General features: G+C 43.1%; 2 protein-coding genes across 10 annotated transcripts in view; both read right to left on the reverse strand.

Moving 5' to 3' along the window:
• The window catches only part of LOC116823991 (histo-blood group ABO system transferase-like), a 53,287-nt gene that overhangs the window by 10,595 nt on the left and 21,818 nt on the right, over positions 1-20,874 (reverse strand).
• LOC116817454 (histo-blood group ABO system transferase 2-like) overlaps positions 2,272-20,874 on the reverse strand; it is a 52,835-nt gene continuing 34,232 nt past the window's right edge. For 2 of the 9 annotated variants that reach the window (XM_075060435.1, XM_075060434.1), the window contains 6 exons: positions 13,885-13,978; positions 12,572-12,628; positions 10,275-10,316; positions 8,811-8,846; positions 4,434-4,568; positions 2,272-3,237 (listed from right to left, as the gene is read on the reverse strand). In XM_075060435.1, the coding sequence (XP_074916536.1) occupies positions 2,550-3,237; positions 4,434-4,568; positions 8,811-8,846; positions 10,275-10,316; positions 12,572-12,628; positions 13,885-13,978 (1,052 nt within the window). In that variant the 3' untranslated portion in view covers positions 2,272-2,549. Of the gene's footprint in view, positions 3,238-4,433; positions 4,569-4,695; positions 5,119-5,759; positions 6,196-7,007; positions 7,142-8,810; positions 8,847-10,274; positions 10,317-12,571; positions 12,629-13,884; positions 13,979-20,434; position 20,874 lie in introns of those variants that run through there. The other 7 variants (XM_075060433.1, XM_032767603.2, XM_032767598.2 and 4 more) reach the window with 7 other exon arrangements.

The raw sequence follows: 20,874 nt of genomic DNA on the forward strand, positions 1-20,874 counted from the left end.
CAGATTGGGGGCAGCCCAACTCACCTAGAAAAATCAAATTGAACCAGAGAATTTTTTTTAGAAGAGCAAAAAATCCAGTTTTATTTTATTTATTTATTTATTTATTTATTTATTTTTTACACACAGCCACACAGAGATTTTGGTTCTGGTAACAAACAGAAATACCAAAATCTCTCTTATGTTTCCACATCAGTTCTGACCCAAATAAAACCAGGAAGCACTGGAAGTCTCATGAAAGCTTCTTTGCATCAGATGTCCAGCCAAGAGAGGTTTGAATAAGCATCTGAATCTACAAGTCTCTAGATTTCCCCAACAACCTAGTGCTGCTACAGCACTATTCCAGAGAAATACCAATGTATTTTGGGATAGGAAATTGTTGGAATCAGCAAACTATCATTATGGTAACTGTGACGGGTTTGGTCACAGAGACCCCCTTGGGACTGTCACCTGGTGGCTGGAATTACCTCTGAACCCATTTTCCATGCCAGCTTGGGACTCCAGAACCCTGCCTTGTTGAGCCAGACACACTAGCCTGCTGCAACACAAACCCAGGTCTGGTCCACACTCCCAAAGCTGACGACTTTAACCAAAAACTGCTCAGCAAGTCATCTATGTCCAGCACCCAGACACCCAGTTCCCAATGGAATCCAAACTCCAAATAAATCCATTTTACTCTGTATAAAACTTATACAGGGTAAACTCATAAATTGTCCAGCCTCTGTAACACAGATAGATAGAGAGATATGTATAGCTGTTTGCTCCCCTAGGTATTAATCACTTACTCTGGGTTCATTAATAAACAAAAGTGATTTTATTAAGTATGAAGAGTAGGATTTAAGTGGTTTCAAGTAATAACAGACAGAACAAAGTAAATTACCAAGCAAAATAAAACAAAACACGCAAGTCTAAGCCTATTACATTAAGAAAGTGAACACAGGTAAATCTCACCCTCAGAGATGGTCCAATAAGCCTCTTTCACACACTAGACTCCTTCCTAGTCTGGGCCCAATCCATTCCCCTGGTACAGACCTTGTTAGTGCCAGCGAGCATCCTTAGGTGAAAAGCAGGGGATTTCACATGACTGGGACCCCCCTTGTTCTGTTCCACCCCCTCTTTTATAGCTTTGACACAAGGCAGGAATCCTTTGTCTCTCTGGGTCCCCACCCCTCCTTCTAAATGGAAGAGAACCAGGTTTAAGATGGATTCCAGTACCAGGTGACATGATCACTGTAAGACTTCATTCTCCATTCTTTCAGGATTGGCCTGCCTGTACCCAGGAAGGTTTGTGAGTAAACACAGTCATTAACAACCAACTGTCCTAGCTAATGGGAGCCATCAAGATTCCAATCCACCATTAATGGCCCACATTTTGCATAGTTACAGTAGGACTTCAGAGTAATACTTCATATTTCTAACTTCAGATGCAAGAATGATTGTGTAGTGGGGCGGACTCCCCCACTCCCTGAGAGCGTGGGCTGCAGCAGGCCAGGGCGCCTGCGCAAACCAGGAGCCAATTATAGGAGGGCTTATTATGAGCCAATCAGACCCAGGTTGGAGACAGCCAATCAGAGCCAAGCTCAGCCCTATAAGAAGGCTGCCCAGGAAGGGAGCAGTCAGTCTGTCCTAGGCCTTCGAGAGGGGAAGGTCAGTCTCCAAGGGAGGAAGACTAGCACTGCGGACAGCGCAGTGCTGGCCAAGCTCCGGGAGGCTAGGGTGCTCTAGCCCGTAGCCTGTCAGGCTGCAGGCCCTGAAGGGAAGGGCCTAGAGGGTGCAAAGGGCCGTAGGGGAAGCGGCCCAGGGAAGCAGACAGATGAGGGGAGAGAAGAAGGACAGCGAGGGTACTGCCAGAGGCTTCCTAGGCTGGGATCCAGAGTAGAGGGTGGGCCTGGGTCCCCCACCCCCTTGCAGTACACCCAGCCATTGGCCGTAGGGAGCGGCCCATTATAGACTACGCCAGATCTCTGACAAGAGGGACTAGACTCAGAGGGTGTGGTTGGACAGGGTGGGTGGGGGTGTAGGACTGCTGATCACCAACCCCCAGAACGGGGTGCAGATGGACTAAGGGGCACTGCTGGAGGGCAGTGGCCTTGAAGAGGACGCCGCCGAGCAGAGAGCAATGCAGGTCCGGAGACGCCAACAGAGGGCGAGATGACGGATGGGACACCATCAGGCAGGGGCGCTCTGCTGGACAGAGCTAATTCCTGGAGTCACCAGCGGGAGGTGCCAGGTGATGAATCCCAACCCGTTACAGATACATTCATACAGATAGGATGAACACATAGATAAGATTTGTAATGATACCTTACAAGAGACCTTTTGCATGAAGCATATTCCAATTACATTATATTCACACTCATTAGCGTATTTCCATAAAACATATGGAGAGTGACATCACAGCAACATCTTGCAAACCATTCCCATATCCAGAACTACTGGGGATGTCATAAAAAGTTATGGAGCTTTACCAATTGTTTGTATATTTTCATCAACCAAGGAAACCTACAATATCAGTTACGTTAGACTGGGCTTAGTGCGAACTGAAATTAACTTCATTTATTTCTGATTGCAGCATGATTCTTTCGTACAGCAAGAAACCTTCTTTTCTTAAGGATCTCTGGCCTACCTAGATTGTCGTCCCACATGTATTCTGGAGAAAGTATTTTGGATGGTTTGTGGTAAAGAAAATACTTGTTTAAGTGACTCTCTTCTTGCCAGATTGCCTCAATTCCATTGGCTTTATCCACCATGATGGCTTCATGGCATTTCTTGGTCAGCTTGTAAACCTCCATTACTGTTCCTCCAAAAATGGATCCCATATAGTAGAAGTCACCCTCATCGCTGGGCACATAAGCTTGAGAAGCAGGTCGACGTTCATACGTGAAAGACTGGCGCTCTGCGGTGTAGAAACCTGGGTGTAGTGTGCCAAACAAGTCGCTCAGGATCTCCACTCCAACTTGGTCATTAAACTTCATGTCTACATCCACACACACAAGGTAGCTGACCTCATTAATGAACCGCTGCTGTGAGAAGTAGCTGAGCACTTCCATTCGTCGCATAGAGATTTCTTGCCACCTAGGTGAGTTTGGGACTTGTAGAACCACTACGTTCCTTCCTTCTTTGAGCGCAACTTGAGGAACTTCTTCTGGTCTGTCTGTGAAAATGTAATAGTTCACCCTATGTCCAACCATAAAGTACATCTCTGCAGTTTCTAAAAATGTCTTGAGGAAGACTACATACCTAGAAAAAAAAGAGAGAAATTCTCTTTTAGAAATAAAAGGCACTATGGTAGAAGACTGGAAGAAGGGGACACAGAGAGCAACAAAGTGACAGGATCAGGGAGAGCCATCGGGTGCACAGAAGAGGGAGTAGGTGGGGGAAATGGTGGAGGTGTAAGAAGGGGCAAACCTGTAAAGCATCTTGAAGGTGAGGATGAAGATTCTGAACTTAGCATGGAAAAAGACAAGAGGCAGTGAAAGAACTGAAGGGGGCTGATGACATAGTTGGACTCACAAGAGGCATCTAGGATTTTAGCTTTTGTTGTTGTTTATGGAGGGGAAGATGAACCAATTCCTACACAGTTTGTAAAGCATCTTTGATGATCAAAGCCGTGTAAATGTCTGTTTCTCTCTCCTATGAAAATAGCCAATTGATACAAGATTCCTATTAAGTAGTAACAAATAATTTTGACTCCACCTAATAGGTTTTGTTGCAAGCAGGAATTGACAATGCTCATTAACAAAAATAATCTGTTTTAGTCTGAAACTGAATTTGAACCTGTGGCTCTAGGGACTTTCAAAGCAAGGTACTGGTCATCTTCTGGGAGATACTGAATATCTTTAACTCCATTAACTTCAGTGAGAGATAAGGGCACGCAGCACCTCTCAGGATTGAGCCTATATTACCATTTAGCCAGCCTTGCAGTGAAAATGAGAGTGTTCTCTGGCATGCTCACATTCCAGCTCCATGTACCATCCAAGCAAAATGACTTGCCTGCATGGCCCAGGTACAGCTGCATTTCAAAGGTGTTCTGCCTCGTTACCTGTTATTTCAACTGACCTGCAAATAACCAGCAGGTGTAATGTGTTATAAGAGCTGCCCCCCACATAGCCATCTATGAGCCAAGATCTCTGGCAGTGGTTTGACATCAATGGCTGGGAAACAGCCAGGGCACTATGACCAACAGCACTCAGGATCCTTATCCTGCTAAAGTACTGGAGAGGGCCAGCAAAGGAACCTCTAGAAAAAAATCCATCAAACCCTCTCAAAAGTAGAGGGGCCAGCTGAGGCACTACCATCTTACAGAATTCAGCTCAAACCCAACAAGAGTGAGGGATACACCATCACTATAGGAAAAAATAGGTTCCCCCCATCTCCTCATTGGCTATACATCACCTTTCGTACCTAACATAGTTCTGTAATTAAGCCATACTCACTTTTTGATAGCAAACACTGTCAGTCCAACAGTGACATTCCTTTGTCGGAACTGCTCATTCAGGATCTCGAAGTTATAGGTCCCTTCCCAAACTATTGGAGCAAACCATGGAGTCATCATAAGGACGTCACTTCTCCTGTGGAAGAAGAAGTTTTCTTTAGAATCACACTATAGAAGTAAGAAAGACGGAGGCAGTTGCCTTCCCTACGTATAGAAAGACACTACCAGAGCCATGTGTTAAAGTTCAAAAATAGATAACTAACAGCTGTAAAGAAATATACAACTCCATGAAGTCACAAGCCATGGTGCAGTAAGGCTATATAATGTAGCAGGTTACTGCGACCGATCAACTAATACATTTGTTAGTCTCTAAGGAGGCACAAGTACTCCTAGTTGTTTTTGCTAATACAGACTAACACGGCTACCACTCTGAAACCTGCAACTAGTTAATGTTTCTTCAAGTGCTGTCCCTGTGGGTGCTCCACTCCAGGTGATGGTGCATCTCTGCACAGTTGATCGGAGATCTTCAGTGGCAGTGCCTGGTCGGGACATACGTGCTCAGTTGGTTTCTCCCATCTCATTGGAATCTTCCTGAGTGCGTGCGTCCCGCATCCTCCTCAGTTCCTTCTCAACCGTCCTTGGCTGAAGACGGGACTTGGGGCAGTGCTCATCCTCCTCCCTGGTTTCTGAAGGAAACAATTACAAAGAACGTATAAATAATTAGTTAGTAACATCCCAGTTGTTTCCCTTCCTTTAGAATAGTTACTTAATTAAAAAATAAACCAAAAAAACCACACTTTCTTCAAGTTTGTCTCCTGCTGAGACACTCTCCCCTGGCATTACTAGCGCAATAATGCCAGAGGCTTCAGGATTCAATAAAGGTGCTTCTTGTCAGGACTTTATGCCAAGGTCCGATGGCCACTCACGTTGTCTGAAGTGTCTCGGTGAGACACATGTCCCTGCCAAGTGTGTCCACTGCACAAGCCTCAAAGCCAGGGCTCGTCGTGACAGGGACCTGCAGCTGAAAATGCTTCTCATGTAGAAATCCCTGCAGCCACCTCTGGAGATGGGCAGTAGCAAACCCTCTCTCTCACACTTCTCAGCCAAGTCTGAACCGACTTGGAGCATGGCTTCACCCTCTCTGGAGCAGCAGCAAGAAACTCTGCAGCCGCCTATGGAGAAGGGCACTAACCCCTCTCCCTCACACTCCCCTACCAGGCCAAAACCAACCAGGAGCCGGCTTCACTTTCTCACGTGAAGCGGCAAGAAGCCCTAATGTCTCCTCTCAGGCAACTCTGACCACCCCTGCACTTTACAAACAACTCACAGGGGGCTCAAAAGCTGGGACCTAACTTCCCACAGCAGGGAGCTCTCCTCGGCACCGGTTCCCCCAGCTCTGACAGCCTGCCACCCCAGGGCAGATTCAGACTCCCTGCGGGCCTCTCACAAACAGCTCTTGGCTCCTGCAAAAGTGAAACTAAAGTCACACGCTCTGTAGCACACCAGTCTAGGGAGCAGCAACAATTCCTGCACGAGCAGGATATCTCTAGCCCCTAAGCCTGACTCTTTGCTCCTAGACACTGAGCACTCACTGTTTGAACAGCTATTCTTACCTCCTAATCTGGCTACTTTCACTGATAGTGAGAAGGGCACACAGCAGCAGGCAGAGTTCTCCCTGCCTGTGTCTCCACCCCACTGGAGCCATGCATACCCCAAGACATGGGGCCACAGGTGTGCTTACCGTGTGTGCTGGGTGTGCCTAGGCACACCCTAATGTCTCAAAAAAAAAAGAAAAAAAAGAAAAGTGGCTTTGTGTTTTAATTTAACCACATGATATGCTCTTTTAGTTTTAAAATATGGATTGTTGTATTATGCAATAAGTGCCGAATTGCACAGATGTAGTTTCTGCATAACACTGACTCCACCACCAAATGTATTGACCTCCCTATATTGGTGGACAGAGAACCTATGCATGGGTGTTCCCTTCCATCCACACTCCCCAGAACTCATGCTGACTGCGAACGCTTCCCAGATAGATTGTGTAGCGCACTTAGGTGACTACAAGGCACAGAGCCACTGGTCCCTATCAGAGACACATCTGCACATCAATCTCCTAGAACTCAGAGCCATCAGGCAGGGAGAAGCACAATCTCACTCCCCATGCACAGCAGCCATTAAACTATGGAATTGGTGCATATATCACATAAAAGTCACCGCTTCCTACCTGTTCACATGTCACAACACTACCGCCAACACACTCAGCAGACACTTCTCCGAGGAACACGAATGGGAATTACATCCCATGATACTCCGACAGCTCTCCTACAACTGGGGCACTCTGTCAATAGAACTGTTTGCCACTCCTCAAAACTGCAAATGCCATCTATTTTGCTGCAGAGCAGGACTTGGAAATGCATCTCTAGGGGATGTGTTCCTCATTCCTTGGAACAACTCCCTTATGTACGTTTTTCCACTGATTACACTCATACACAAGGTTCTACGCAACATCACAGAGGACAAGGCCCAAGTCATACTTATTCCCCCAGCTTGGCCCAAGCAGACATGCTATCCTTACCTGCTACGCATGTCCATCCGTCCTCCCCGGACTCTCCCCAACAGACCAGATCTCCTCTCCCAGAACCGTGGTCGGCGTCTTCATCTGCAGCTCTGAAAACTCCATCTGAGATGGTGTGGTTCCTCCGTGGTTTCAATCCCACGAATTAGCCTGCTCGGAACAGGTCCAACATGTCTTCCTGCACAGTAGAAGGGACTCCACTCCTAACACTAACCTGCAAAAGTGGAAATGCTTCTCCATTGGTGCTTCCACAGATGCCTAATACTCCAGGCTGCAACCCTCTCTGACATCTTAGACCATCTTTTCAAACTAAAACAGGATGGGCTTTCACTCACTTCTATCAGAGTACACCTTGCAGCCCTTACCACCTTCCATGACACTCTGGACGGCTATTCACTTTTGCTCACCCCACCATCAAACTCTTCCTCACAGTCTTGCAAAATCTCTACCCTGAGATTCATTCACCAGTAGCCCCCTGGAATCTCAACCTAGTTCTCCACGCTCTTATGAAACTTTCTTTCGAGCCCCTGGTCACTTCATCCCTGCTCCACATGTCTATGAAAGTAGCTTTCTCTGTTGCCATAATGTCAACAAGAAGGGTTGGTGAAATAAGCACCCTGACGGCCTACCCTCCTACACCATTTTCTCTAAACACAAGCTTACTATGCAAACCCGCCCCAAATTCCTCTCCCAAGGTGGTGTCTACCTTCCACCTTAACTAGTCAATACACTTACCTATATTCCATCCCAAGCCTCAGATGACTCCACAGAAAGCTACATTACATATGTCCGATGGGCTCTTGCATTCTATCTTGACAGAACTAAACCATTTCGTAAATCCCCTAGGCTATTTGTTTCTGCTACCAAGAGATCAAAGGGTGATGCTATCTCTAAGCAAAGACTTTCCAAGGGGATCTCGGTCTGCATCAGATCCTGCTATCAGACCCAGAATGTTCAACCACCAGAGGGTGTTAGGACTCATTTTACTAGAGCAATGTCAACATCCATTGCCTTCCTCCACAACGTACCTGTTACAGACATATGCAAGGCAGACACATGGACATCTGACCACACATTTCCCAAATATTATGCTATCACACGGGATACCACAGCAGACTCCATAGTTGGCCATACAGTACTGTCTACCGTTGTCCCTCACACAACTCCAAAATGCCACCAACCATAGTGGGTACTGCTTCACATTCAGGTAGAGTGGAGTACCCACAAGGACAGCACTCAAAGAAGAAGAGAAAGGTACTCACCTTTCAGTAACTGAGGTTCTTCAAGATGTGTCCCCCTGTGGGTGTTCCACTCCCCGCCCTCCTCCCCTCTACTTTGGAGTACTAGCATGATTCCTGCATGGTAGAGAAGGAACTGAGGAGGGTGTGGGACACATGCGCTCAGGAAGATTCCAACTAGACGGAAGATACCAACTGGGTGCATGCATCCTGACCAGGCACTGCTACCGAAGATCTCCGATCAACAGTGCCAGGACTCTCCATCACCTAGAGTGGAGCACACACAAGGACATATATCTCAAAGAACCTCAGTTACTGCAAGGTGACTAACTTTCTTTTGCACTGCACTAGCATCTACCCAGCATGGATGAAGTTTGTAACTGAACAAAACATTCTGGCTTGTACTTTGTATAAAGACCCAAGTGTTTCTGAGATTTTGTATGCATAACTTAACACAGAGCAAGACGAGTTCAAATCCTTAAGGAAATTTCTTGGTCAGATTTTCGTCTATAAACTTTAATTATATCTTATATATAACAAAACACTTATTTTTAGTTTTACTTACGATGGCTTTAGAATCTGTGGCTTTGTATAAATCATTCTAAAAGAAAGGTAGGAAAACAAAAATGATTTCAAGTTAAGGAAAGATTTCCATAGCTCTTTTAAAAAAAATCCTTCGTGAGTTTACAAACAGATAAAAGATTCCCACCAGTCAGCTCCATTAAGAACTCAGTGACCAATACTCAGAACTCCAAAGGAAAAGGTTTTAGCTTTACTGTACCTCTGGTGACTTGAGTTTAAATCCTGGTTCAGGTCACATATGAACATAAGTTTAGTGGTCTCTCTCTAGTCCCTAATATTGGTTCACATCACAAAACCTCTATGCAGTGTGGCTTGATTGACAATCTATGCTCATGAGAGGCTCAGAGGGAGACATTAAAAGTCAGGAATGAGATGCATTAGCAAAGTGATGTGAGCATGCAGGATTGGAGTAGAAAAGTTTTGCAGGTAGGGAATGTGGAACATTGATAGAGCAGTGTGTGTGGCTCAGAACTTGAATAGTAGAGTTTCCTGGAGGTCAGAATTGAGGTGCAGACTGGTGTAACCCAAGCAATGTGAACATCTTTGGTGCGGGGGGGAGTGGGGAAATCCATGAGATCACTGCTGAGAGCTTTCAAAGATAGGTAACATCTGAGCTTGTCTAAATCTCAGTGTCATCATGCTGTATTGATGATTCATAACACACAAATACAATGCTAAGACATAGTACTGGAGTTCCACAAGCATAGATCATCATCCTTCAGGAATGCGAGAGCTCTTCTGAAAGCAGCTCAAACACATAAAAGAAACTTAGGGCATGGCTACACTTGCAGATGTAGAGCACTTTGAGTTAAACCAGCCTTTGGACAGCACAGTAGGGAAAGCGCTGTAGTCTGTCCACACTGACAGCTTCAAGCGCACTGGCATGGCCACATTTGCAGCACTTGCAGTGGCATTGAGAGCAGTGCATTATGGGCAGCTATCCCAGCATGCTAGTGACGGTAACATGCTTTTCAAATAGGGGGTGGATTATGACAGGGAGTGTGTTGTGCATATTTGGAGGGAGAGAGTGTGGGTTTTTGGGATGCACTGCCTCTCTCTCTCACACACAGCATTCCGCAGTAATTGTTGCTTTGTCTCAGAACAGATAAGCATGACTACTGTCAGAAACGGAGCTTTGAAAGGGCATATCCACATTCCTGCAAAGATTCAAAAACAATGCCAAGAGCGGCCACTTGACTTAAGGGGATTACAAGATGTTTCCTGAGGCCGATAAGAGCGCAGTAATGCAACACCTTGTTCACACTGATGCCTGGGCATTGTGGCCAAGGTGCAGCAAATATTATTCCACTCACCAAGGTGGAGTACCAGGAGCACTCTAGCTGAGGAGTCGAAGTGCTCTACGTGCCTTGCCAATGTGGCCAGGTCGGGAGCTGCTTTAATGAACTCTAACTTGCAAGTGTAGCCAAGCCATAATAAAAAATTTTACCTTGGTAATTCAATTTGTAGTAAATCCTCCAGGATATGGTTGCTATAGAGAAAGAACAATGGAAGTTTGGCTTACAAAAAGACAGCATTCAATAGAAAGTAACTAATCCAAGAAATCATTGAATTAATTCATGTTTCCCAGCATCTAAATATTCAAGAAAAAGTTCTGTCTTAATATCTTTGCATCTTGAAAATCAGTGTGATCATATCATGTTTGTTTTCTAATAGAAAGAAAACACTGGAAGTTTAGTTTACCAAAAGTATAACATTGTTAGAGCATAACTGGTTTAAAAGTAATACAAGTCCAAGGAAGACAGACCTGCAAACCTATACATGAATACTCATTATTCACACAAGCAGTCCCACTGAAGTGAATGGGCGCTATGAATAAAGGCCGCTCAAGTTAGTGTTTGCAGGATCATGAAACAGGCAGTAAGTGGAATTAACAAAAGGTCCCACGTTGGCAGCTCTATTTTGTGAAAGTCATCCAAGTCCTGAGTATTACTGCTACGGAAAGAAAGCCTGTCACATATAATGTTTGGTTGTTTTTTTTAAAACACAGCATAGAACAAAATAGCCAGTTACCAGTAATTTCAAGATTAACTCCATTCAAATATTTAACAAAGGAATAAAAAATTCCACTGTGGTTGTTCTATTTCCTGTGCCTCATCCAAGTCCTGTCCTTTTTTGTTGGTTGGGGGAGAGCAGGGAGAAAAAGAGGTTTTTTTCACCACAAAAGCAATACTGACTGGCAGGTCCACTGCCATTTATTTCACATTGCCATATGGCATGACATCATTACCAGAGGTGTTAATCTCCCACTCTATGTCAATAGGTAGGTCAAGTTTCTCTGAAATTACCTGGTGACATTTGGGTGGATGGGGTTCTCTCATTGTCCCTCTAATTACCTGGAAGTAGAGTACTTTTACCTGTGTAATCTTACTGAATCAAATTCTGCTCTGCAACTGATAGGCATCATTTAAAGACCAGTACCAATTATAATGGCAAAACTAAGAGATTATTCCTTGTAATTACTATTTTATTCTGTGCAGTAGTTATGCTCTAAACTATCCTGTATTACAAACACAAAAAAACCAACCACATATGAAGAGAACATGAAGGTTGCAAAATCAAACACTCAAAAGTCACAAAATGCCAGAATGAAGGTTGCTTTGAAACCTTAATTCTGCCCCATAGTGCATATGCCTTGGGTTACAGTCTTTAATTACATGATCACATACTATTTTTTCCACAGGACCCCTGGCTCATTCAATGCATAGGCTATATGGTGCCATACAAATTAGTTTATATAAAGGGTGGGTGCACACATATTGAATAGCTGCTTCTTAATTGAGCACTAACTCTTTTCATTTCATTGCCTTTTTGAGTGGTAACAACTGAGAATGAACTGTTTGAAGGCTGAGAGGCATAAGAGATGCTGGGAGACCATGAGTGAGTGTGAGGCTGAGGGGGGAGAGAGGGGGACACAGACAGGACTGGCTGGCAGGAGGAAATGAGGCTTTTAAAGATGGCCCATAAATGAGACATCCCTCATAAGAGAAGGAAAGGCAGGCAGTGTTTTCAGAAAGCAATTAATTACACCTTTGGATGCAAGCCCAAATAGTGCCATAGATCCAGTGCAGATGAGAGAGAAAATGGGGGAATAGGCCTGCACAGAACATCCATAACTAAACCCCGAACCATGCAACTCTCCCCTGCTTCTGTATTCCATTGCAAGCTCAGATCAGGTAATCAAGGCTCACATTTCTTTGCCCAGTTCTTACTAACATGGCAGCCAGTTTGTGATTTTGTGCCAAGATCAGACAACAGGTGAGACTCAGCTGTTTATCTGTGGCTGCTGGTGTCATTAGGAAGTTGGTAGATGATGTGAACATATGAAATGATCTGTTGGAAATTAGGCCTAATAGGTGGACAAAATACCTAGGCAAAAGAGCCAGTTTACAGAAATGTATAGAGATCCTAGGAGAAATCCTCAGCAAGCACAGATAGCTCCAATGTAGTCAGTGGAGTACCCTGACTTATACCAGCTGAGGACCTGGTCCCTTAATGTATCTAATTCAGAAGAAGGTAAGCACTGGAGCAGTGCTCTCCCCCTCCACCTGCCTCTGAGTAGCCACTGCTAGTTTCAATTGAGTTTTCATTTGAAATTTGGTAGCAAGTCAAAACTAAAATAGAAGTGGTTAGGAATCTCAGCAAAGTGGAACTGATTTCCAGAGCTGTAATTGAGAGACCTCAGATGCTCACAAAATCCAGGCAAGTCCAACAGGGAATAGTTACCTCATTGTGTTGCAGATCTTGATTGGTGTATCCAGATAGGTAAATTTGTACGTATTCCTGCAATAAATCCAAATGTCATGTCAAAGATGGAGATCTAAATAACAAAAACTTTACACTAAAAATCTAGTCCAATATCTAGGCGTCTTTAAAGACACAAACCACACAACAACCAACCAGACCCAGCAGTTTATCCTCATGATAGAACCAAACCAGTCAAACAAAGGAAGAAAATGCAAAAGTTGCTAGAATGCTGTGGTAGGTGAAGCAAAGCAGTTTCCTATTATTATCAGTCATGCTCTGAGAGTGCACTCAGTGATCTCTCATGGTCTCTGAATCCAGGAGCTTACAGATTAAATCACCACTGGAATGCCAAACTAAACAATAATTGAAAAGAGTTATATGTCAAAACAGATGTACTGTGTTACTAACCAAGCTTGTGAGGATCTTACGCAGAGGTCGGCAGCCTTTCAGAAGTGGTGTGCAGAGTCTTCATTTATTCACTCTAATTTAAGGTTTCGCGTGCCAGTAATACATTTTAACATTTTTAGAAGGTCTCTTTCTTTAAGTCTTTAATATATAACTAAACTATTGTTGCATGTAATGTAAATAACGTTTTTAAAATGTTTAAGAAGCTTCATTTAAAATTAAATTCAAATCCAGAGCCAGGCAATGTGAGTGTCACTGAAAATCAGCTCATGTGCTGCCTTTGGCACGCATGGCAGAGGTTGCCTACCCCACCTTATGGTCAACAGCATTTCTGTCTGTATGATTGTTACATGATAACACTTCAACTTCTGTGTCAAATGCTGCTTTGTTTTAAAATTTAGCTAATTTTTATTATAAAAAAAAAAAAGATTAAAACCACACAAAATGACCTGAAACTGAAAATAAAACACTTTGTTTGATCCAAAACAATTTTTTTTGGAATCTGAGTCACTGTATTTTTAAAACAGCAAATGTGCTATGCAAATTGGCAACTGCTATAAGATAAGCAGAGGAAGGTATGCAATGGTTTTAAAAGAAAATGATTTATACAGTTTGTGCTAAATGTACTTTTAGTCATGCTGTGGCAGCCCCACTGATGTCACTAGGACTGCACAAATGTGACAGAAGAGTCTGTTCCCTCACTTATGGCCCCCCCCGCCAGCCTAACACAAAGCTGGGGGAATCTGTTGCACCTGTAAGTAGCTGGATTTGCACCACAGATGTGCATTTCTAAAGATTCATATGTATTTGGGTAAAGTCTTTTGTAACAATAGCCACCTTAGGAGTGGAGCGATGGAGATTCATGCTTAGCAAAACAATCCACTTACCAAAAGTACCCACAACTGAAGCACAGCAGCGTGAGGCAACCCATGACGTAAACATGGTGCTTTGTAAAATAGCCTTTGATCCCTCCTGTTTTCCCTGGAATAAAGGAGATGTGCAAGAGATTGGTACGCATAGTTCAAAGCAGTATCATTGACTGCCAATCCAGTTCCTTTTGGCATGCTGTGTGGTAAGGGTGAAAACCGGGTTACAACCCATGGGGGAAAAAAATTGGTTCACACATTGCTAATTCCAGTCTCCTTCCAGACACCCACAATATAAACCTCACAATAGCCCCATGAAATGGGTAGGTATTGTAATGGACTGGTTAGTGTGTGTGTTGCCACTGCCTTTTACTGAATGGAATCAGAACTCCTCCAGTTGTCATGGGTGCTATACTGCCACTAGGGAGAATTCTCCTTTGGGTTAAGCAGTAGGATCATGTTCTTTTGGAGGAGCTGGTGCAGTGAAGGTCTCTGTAAACTGCTGCAGTGAAGTTTCAAGCACTCCTGCTGTGTAGTGTAGTGAAAACTGTGAAGCCCAATGTGGCCGTGAACTTCTGTCAATATCTTTATGACTATTTTGCAAATGGAGGAATTGAGGTGCAGAGAGGCAAATTTAAGAGCTGCATACTGGAAGCCATTTGCAGCACATAACAACAGCTTGATTAAACCTAGGGACTTATAAACTATACACCAATTTCTACTATGCTCACATGCTACTAGATGGTGACATGTATATATACTCGATATAGGCCTGACCCTTCACTCATTGACATGAATGGCAAAAGTACCATTGACTTCAGTGGTGCAGGATCTACCCCTACACACACACACCAATATATACACATTTCACAGATTCTATTTTTAGATACAGCTCTAGTAGTGGAAGATACTTGCCCAAGTTCATGCAGCAAATCTTTGACATAGCTAGGAACAAAACCCAGACTTCCAGTTCAATGATTAGCTGTAAGATCTTCACCTCCTCTAGGGTCTTAGGCATAAGGAAATACAGAACACACAGGCCACAGACCATTAGAAATGTGAAGAACTAGCCAGCCAAGTGGTTGATTATTCTGTGTGGTCATGAAAGTGTCTGTTGTGTTGGGCAACTCTAACAAATATAACAGATAACAAAAATCCAACTCAGCCTATTATCTAAAATTGCTTATAAACTGAACCAATAGTAAAGATAGAGTGAATTAGTCTAGACAAAAAGGATGGTTAAAATTATGACTGGTAGACAAAAGGAAAAGGAACTGGAAACTGATGGACCAAATGATCTGTTGAAAATTAGGCCTAATAGGTGGACAAAATACTTAGGCAATAGGCTATTCCACCCACCACTCCCTTTTGGAGTTCTCAAAGAGAATTTGGAGGGGAATCATGGTGCCAGGGTGCAGACAAGTGGATTGGTAGGAGCAAGCTTTACCATCATGATTGCCATCCCCATCATATTCTGGGATCCACTGGGACACAAAGGGGCCTTTATCATCCTGGTACCGAGAAATGTCCTGACCAGAATGAGCCAGAGAGAGGGACCTATGACACCTCTCAACCCCCTTTGTTGGCTTCAGCTAAGACCTGAACAGCATCTAGAATATGAGTCTTGGATTTCTGCTGTCACTCCTCCGTTGTGTCATTTCCCTTTCCCACCTTATAGCTTCCTTTTCTTCTCTCTCTCTCACTCTCTGCCTTTTGATTAATAAATGTCTAGCTTAGCCAGCAAAGACTAGATCTCTTGCACCACTGTGGAGAGCCAGTGACTAGAGAGGCAACTAAAAGCAATGCCTGAAACAGCCCACTGCTGATACAAATTTGACATATCTCAGATTTGCTGATAAGACCATGGGCTGTGCCCATGTTTCTGTAGCAGTGAGGCTGCAAGTGAAAGCACCAGAAATAGAAGGTGTATTTTCTATTTTTGCTGTTCTTTTCTCTCCCTGTTTGTGTTTGTGTTTAAAGAAACATTGAACTTTAACAATAGCAGCTGTAGGCCATCCTAACTGACTGTATATGTCTCTTTTCCCCAAAAAGGAAAGTTATTACCATCTAAACGACTCAGACAGGAGGGTTGCCTTGTAAAAAGCGCAGTCTTCATCTTAATAAAAGGTTATAAAATGTTGTAGTGTGGTTGTTGCCACAGGACTAAGTAGGCTGAGGTCTCTGTACTCAAAACTCTGAATCATGTTCAACTCTTTAGGGTTGTACAGTGATAAAATGAATGTAATTTGATGGGTCACCCAAGAGTCTAGGGTAAACATACATCATCACAGCTGATTAGCTTAGCAAACAAACAGTTTTCAAAATTGCTGTTAAAAAACAAATACTTGCTTTAAAATCTTTGAACATATTAAGCTAATTTGTGCTAACGATGGAAAGCAAATTGTTAATGCTCATGTTTAGAAAAATAAGAGTGCTTAATAAATGTTTTCAGATTATATTTTAACCTTTTAACAAATATTTTGTTGTGTTTCTTTTTCTTTTTCTGGAGGTTTGTAGTTTTTGTAATTGATAATAACTTTGATGGTTTTATGTGAAGGCATTTTAAAGAAAAAACAAAAGTTGTAAAAATGAAGTGTTTTAAATAGTTGAAGGTTTATCTGCTAAAGCAAACTTTTGCTAAAATGTCATCATGGATTATTTCTCGTTAACAGAATGCCCACTTGATTCATGGCTGTGACTGTGAATTAAGAGTCAATCCACCTGAAGTAAGGGGCTTTTGCCGGCAACAAACTTCTTGTAATTTTTGTGATTATTTTGTTGTAGATGTCAATGTGCCTTGTTGTGTTTTGCATGTGCAACAGCACAGTGCTAGTGTTGCGGGGTCACCTCTCCATGACAAGCTACAAGGTCACAATGACCATGTCCTCCCAAAAGCTGGCGGTAAAACAGGTCGGGCAAAATCTGTCCCTGGACAAAAATGCCTGTGTACTTTTCCCCCACTTTGGGGTGTTGGTAAATGGTTCATGAAAGCAAAAATAGTCATCTGCCCCCTCCTCCACCAAATTATGTTGTTGCTTCTTTTTAAAAGACCGCAACATACTTCGGTCAAAATGCCAGAAGGGGTAAATAATGTTCCAAGCAAGTTAGTTTAACCCCTTGTGTACCGAATGTTCTTGATTTGTGTAAATGTGCAGTTTTAAGTGTGCAGGTGGCAAAAAGAGGAAAAAGATGGTTCCCCCGTCACACCTCCCCCTCCCCCTTTTTTTTTTTAAACCATTCTGGACATACACCGAAAGGAGTAATAAGAGCTGGCATGTTTCTAAACATTTAGAGAGCAGATTACAGCAGCTCTGTCTGTTTTATTAAGCAATGTCTGATGTGAAGCAGAATTAGTTCATAAAAGAGGGATATTGTAAGAAATGGGGCCTGTTCCACTTGTGAGCTCAGCTGTTGGAAAGTGAGTGAAAAGTCATAAAATGTCACAATCATCAATAGCAATGAATGTGGATAGAAAACTGGGAGTCAGACTGAATTAGTCCAAACCGAAAGGTCCAGTGCCAGCCAAGGGCTGTGTTAAGACCATGACTGGTAAATCAGGAGGAAGGAACCAGGAACTAATGAACCAAACAAAACCCTAAGGACAGCTGGAGTGAAAGGAACAAGCTTTACCATCATGGCTGCCACCCCCACTACTTCCTGGGGGCCCTGGTTCCACTGTGACACTGCTGAGCCTTTATCCTCCTGATTCTGCGAGATGTCCTGACCAGACTGGGCCAGAAAGAGGGAACCATATAACATCCCCACCTCCACCAGCTTCAAATAAATCCTGAACACCACGTGGAATGAGAGATGTGGGTTCCTGCTGTCACCTCTCCTGCCTGTGTCCTTTTCCTTCCGCACCTTATTTCTTCTCTTTCCTGCCTCTCTCATTGCTTTTGTTTAATAAATGTGTAGCTGAGCCTGCCAAGACTGCATATTTTTTTTTTGCAACAATACTGTGAGCCTTTGACCAGAGAGACAGCTACAAGCAATGACTTAAACAGCCAATGATGTATGTCTGACAGATCTCAGAGTAGGTGATAAGATAAGGATCTGTGCCAATGTTCTTTGGACTGCAGATGAAAACCAACATGGAGACCTGTTTTGTGTTTAAAGAAACGAGATCAGACGTTAACAATAACAGCAGCTCTAGCCCCTCTGAACTAACTTTTGCTCTTTTCTCCAAAAATGACAGTTATTATGATCATTAATATCATATAAAAGACTATCAAAGAGAAAGTTTTCCTTACAAAAACCCCAGCTACAGCTAATGGTAAAGGGAGGAAGGAAAATTGGTTAAATAAAAGCATTAATTAATACATTACATTTTAAATGCTTCAACTGATTTTACTTTTTACTGTATCTTTAAGAAAAGATAATTTTTAATGGCATTGGTTGTGATGGAGCTAAGCAGGCCAAGGTCTCTGTATTCAGAAATCCTAAATCATGCGCAACAATTTAGTGTCTGTATAGTGACAGGGTCGTATTAACACCTTTGGCTCTCTGGGCCCCTTTATTCCTTTGAAGTTAACACACCACAGCCAAGCCAATGGATAATGGGACTGCTCAAAAGCTAATGGGGCTCAGCACTCACCAGCAACCCATACAAGCTGGTTAAATGAGTAGCATTCATTGGACAGGCCTGGATCCATCAACACTGCCGGTGGATCTAATGCTGCAACAGAAGGGAACCGCTGCTAGGAAAGCCCCTTCTTTGACTAGCTCCAATTTGCAACTAAAATCTGTTTAAGGTCACATCATATGCAGCTCTACAACTGTCCCTGACATGTCCCCTGAAAATACTTCCCAGAGTACTCCAAAAGGCAAAATAAACCATAGGCCAGTGCTCTTTCAGCAACAACAATGGAAGCAGCTACCAGTTCCTCAACGTTTTTAGGCAACTCGATTCAGATCACGCAGTCTGACACTATAGATACATCTGGACAACGCCCTGTTCTTTTAAAGAAAGAAACCTGCTCGATATAAACTGAATTTCAAAGGGAGGTGCAAGACCCCACTCATCTACCAATGACTGCAAGATTTGGAGCCAGGACTGTACAGTAAAAAGTTCGGGATAAAAAAAAAAAAAAAAAAGTCTTACAAGCACTCCACTTAATTTCCGCAAAGCATGTGATATCAGGGAACAATCCCTGAGGGCAATTCTAAGGTTAGCTCCATGAAATTCTCCATGGTAATTTAAGCCTTCAAAAGGAGGGTAAGAGAAACACGGAGAGAGTATTCTGTCTTACGAAAGATTCTGGACAATGCAGATTTGGATCACATACATTATCAAAAGATTGAAACGTTTTAGTGGTAGGGGCTATTTCTTAAACAGAAATTGCTCTTTTTCATAAGATGCTCTTCTCCAGAAGGAACCCAGCTTCAGGAAAACCTGTTGGTTTCTGACATTTCTTTGAAGAAAGGGTCATGAAATCTGTAGTCTACAGAGGAAAGAAAGGGAGGTATGGAAGGTCTAGAACCCCTTACTCATGAAAGTAGTCCTAGTGAAAGCAGTTCCACTGACTTGACCAGGCTTACTTACTAGGAATTGCACAATCAAGCTGGAGATTTAGACTGTCACTGCCATAGAATTACATTCACAAATGGTGGATTTCTGCCACGTTCTAGATGAATGCAAAGAAAGCTTGAAATCCAGCTCAGAGCCTGGGACTTGTGTATTAGATTTTCCCCAAAAATTATTTGTAAATATACAGACCAACTCAGATAATGGAGAGAGCAAAATAAAAGTGCTTTTTACATGTGAAAGCCAGTGCAGTATATTATATAATATTCTTATGGACAATCTTCCATATTCCCCAAATAGATCAAAAAGTATGGGCCCCATCCTGCACTGACTGAACTTCCATTGTTTTTAGTGGGTCAGGATTGAGTCCTATATTAACATGTACATAAATATGTGCAGGTAAAATGCAGAGGAACAAATTATCTCGCTCAGTACACTGGTGTGACATTACTGAGGTTAACATGTAGGGCTGCATTCTACTTCAGTCAGTTATTGCTTTGCTGTAAAGGGGAAAAATTTGGCCCATAAGGAGAAAAAAAATAACCCTTGGCCTACAATACATGAATAAACTACATCTCAAAAGTATTTGTTGATCCCATTCCTCTGTGGATAAATAAAGAAAGTGGTTGAGAGCAAGGGGAATATGTGGAGAAGAAAGATGAGAGAGAGAGAAAATGGAGAATATAAAAAAAAAAAATGAACGTGGAGCTAAGACTTCCCTCTTTCTCAGATGTAAATTTGATTCAGTTTCTTCAAAACAATGGCACAAATATTGTTCTTGTATAAAATCCAGTAAGGGCCTAATTCTGAGCTCAACTACCCCAGCGTAAATCAGATCTACGCGAGCCAGTGGAATTAATCCAGATTTATCTAAGTCAATAGCACATTAGTTTGTCTCAAGTATTTAATATCTTTTAAGTTTCTTCTTCACATTTAAAACACCCAGTCTGCCTGTAAACCCCACACCTGCTGTATTTTTTTCAAAATCTAAACAAGATTAGACATGACACAGCTCATGGAACATTTTAAAGGAAAATGTACAGATACCTTGGTTCTTGTCCATAGCGCACCCAATTGCTCCCACAGGAATGAGTGTGAGGAAGAAGGAATTGCGGAGATTGTTGGTGACAGCCATGAACTGGAGCAGCCTTAAGAAGCTGGGAGCTGCAAGCTCTCTAGAGAGGGCAGTGGTAGCCCAAACCTCTTGTTTGATATCCCTGTTGATACTGATGGCTGTCACAAGAATTAGGTGGGCAGTTTGTGAGCAGGGGCCAGCCTAGGAGAGTCCCCGTGCTCTGACTCAGGCCAGTCCTGCATTCCTTGCTCACGGAAACTCACACCAGGTTCACGCAATCCCACTAAGGAGGAAGCTGCTCAGGTACAGTGAACTTTGCCACACCTATGGCCTAGACCCACCCTGACTGTGAAAGGCAAAGCACGTCGGACAGGCTGGGAGCGAGGTCGTATGCTCTGCTAGGTGAGCCTTA

This window comes from Chelonoidis abingdonii, chromosome 24 (genome assembly GCF_003597395.2).
Source record: "Chelonoidis abingdonii isolate Lonesome George chromosome 24, CheloAbing_2.0, whole genome shotgun sequence".
NCBI lineage: Eukaryota > Metazoa > Chordata > Testudines > Testudinidae > Chelonoidis > Chelonoidis abingdonii.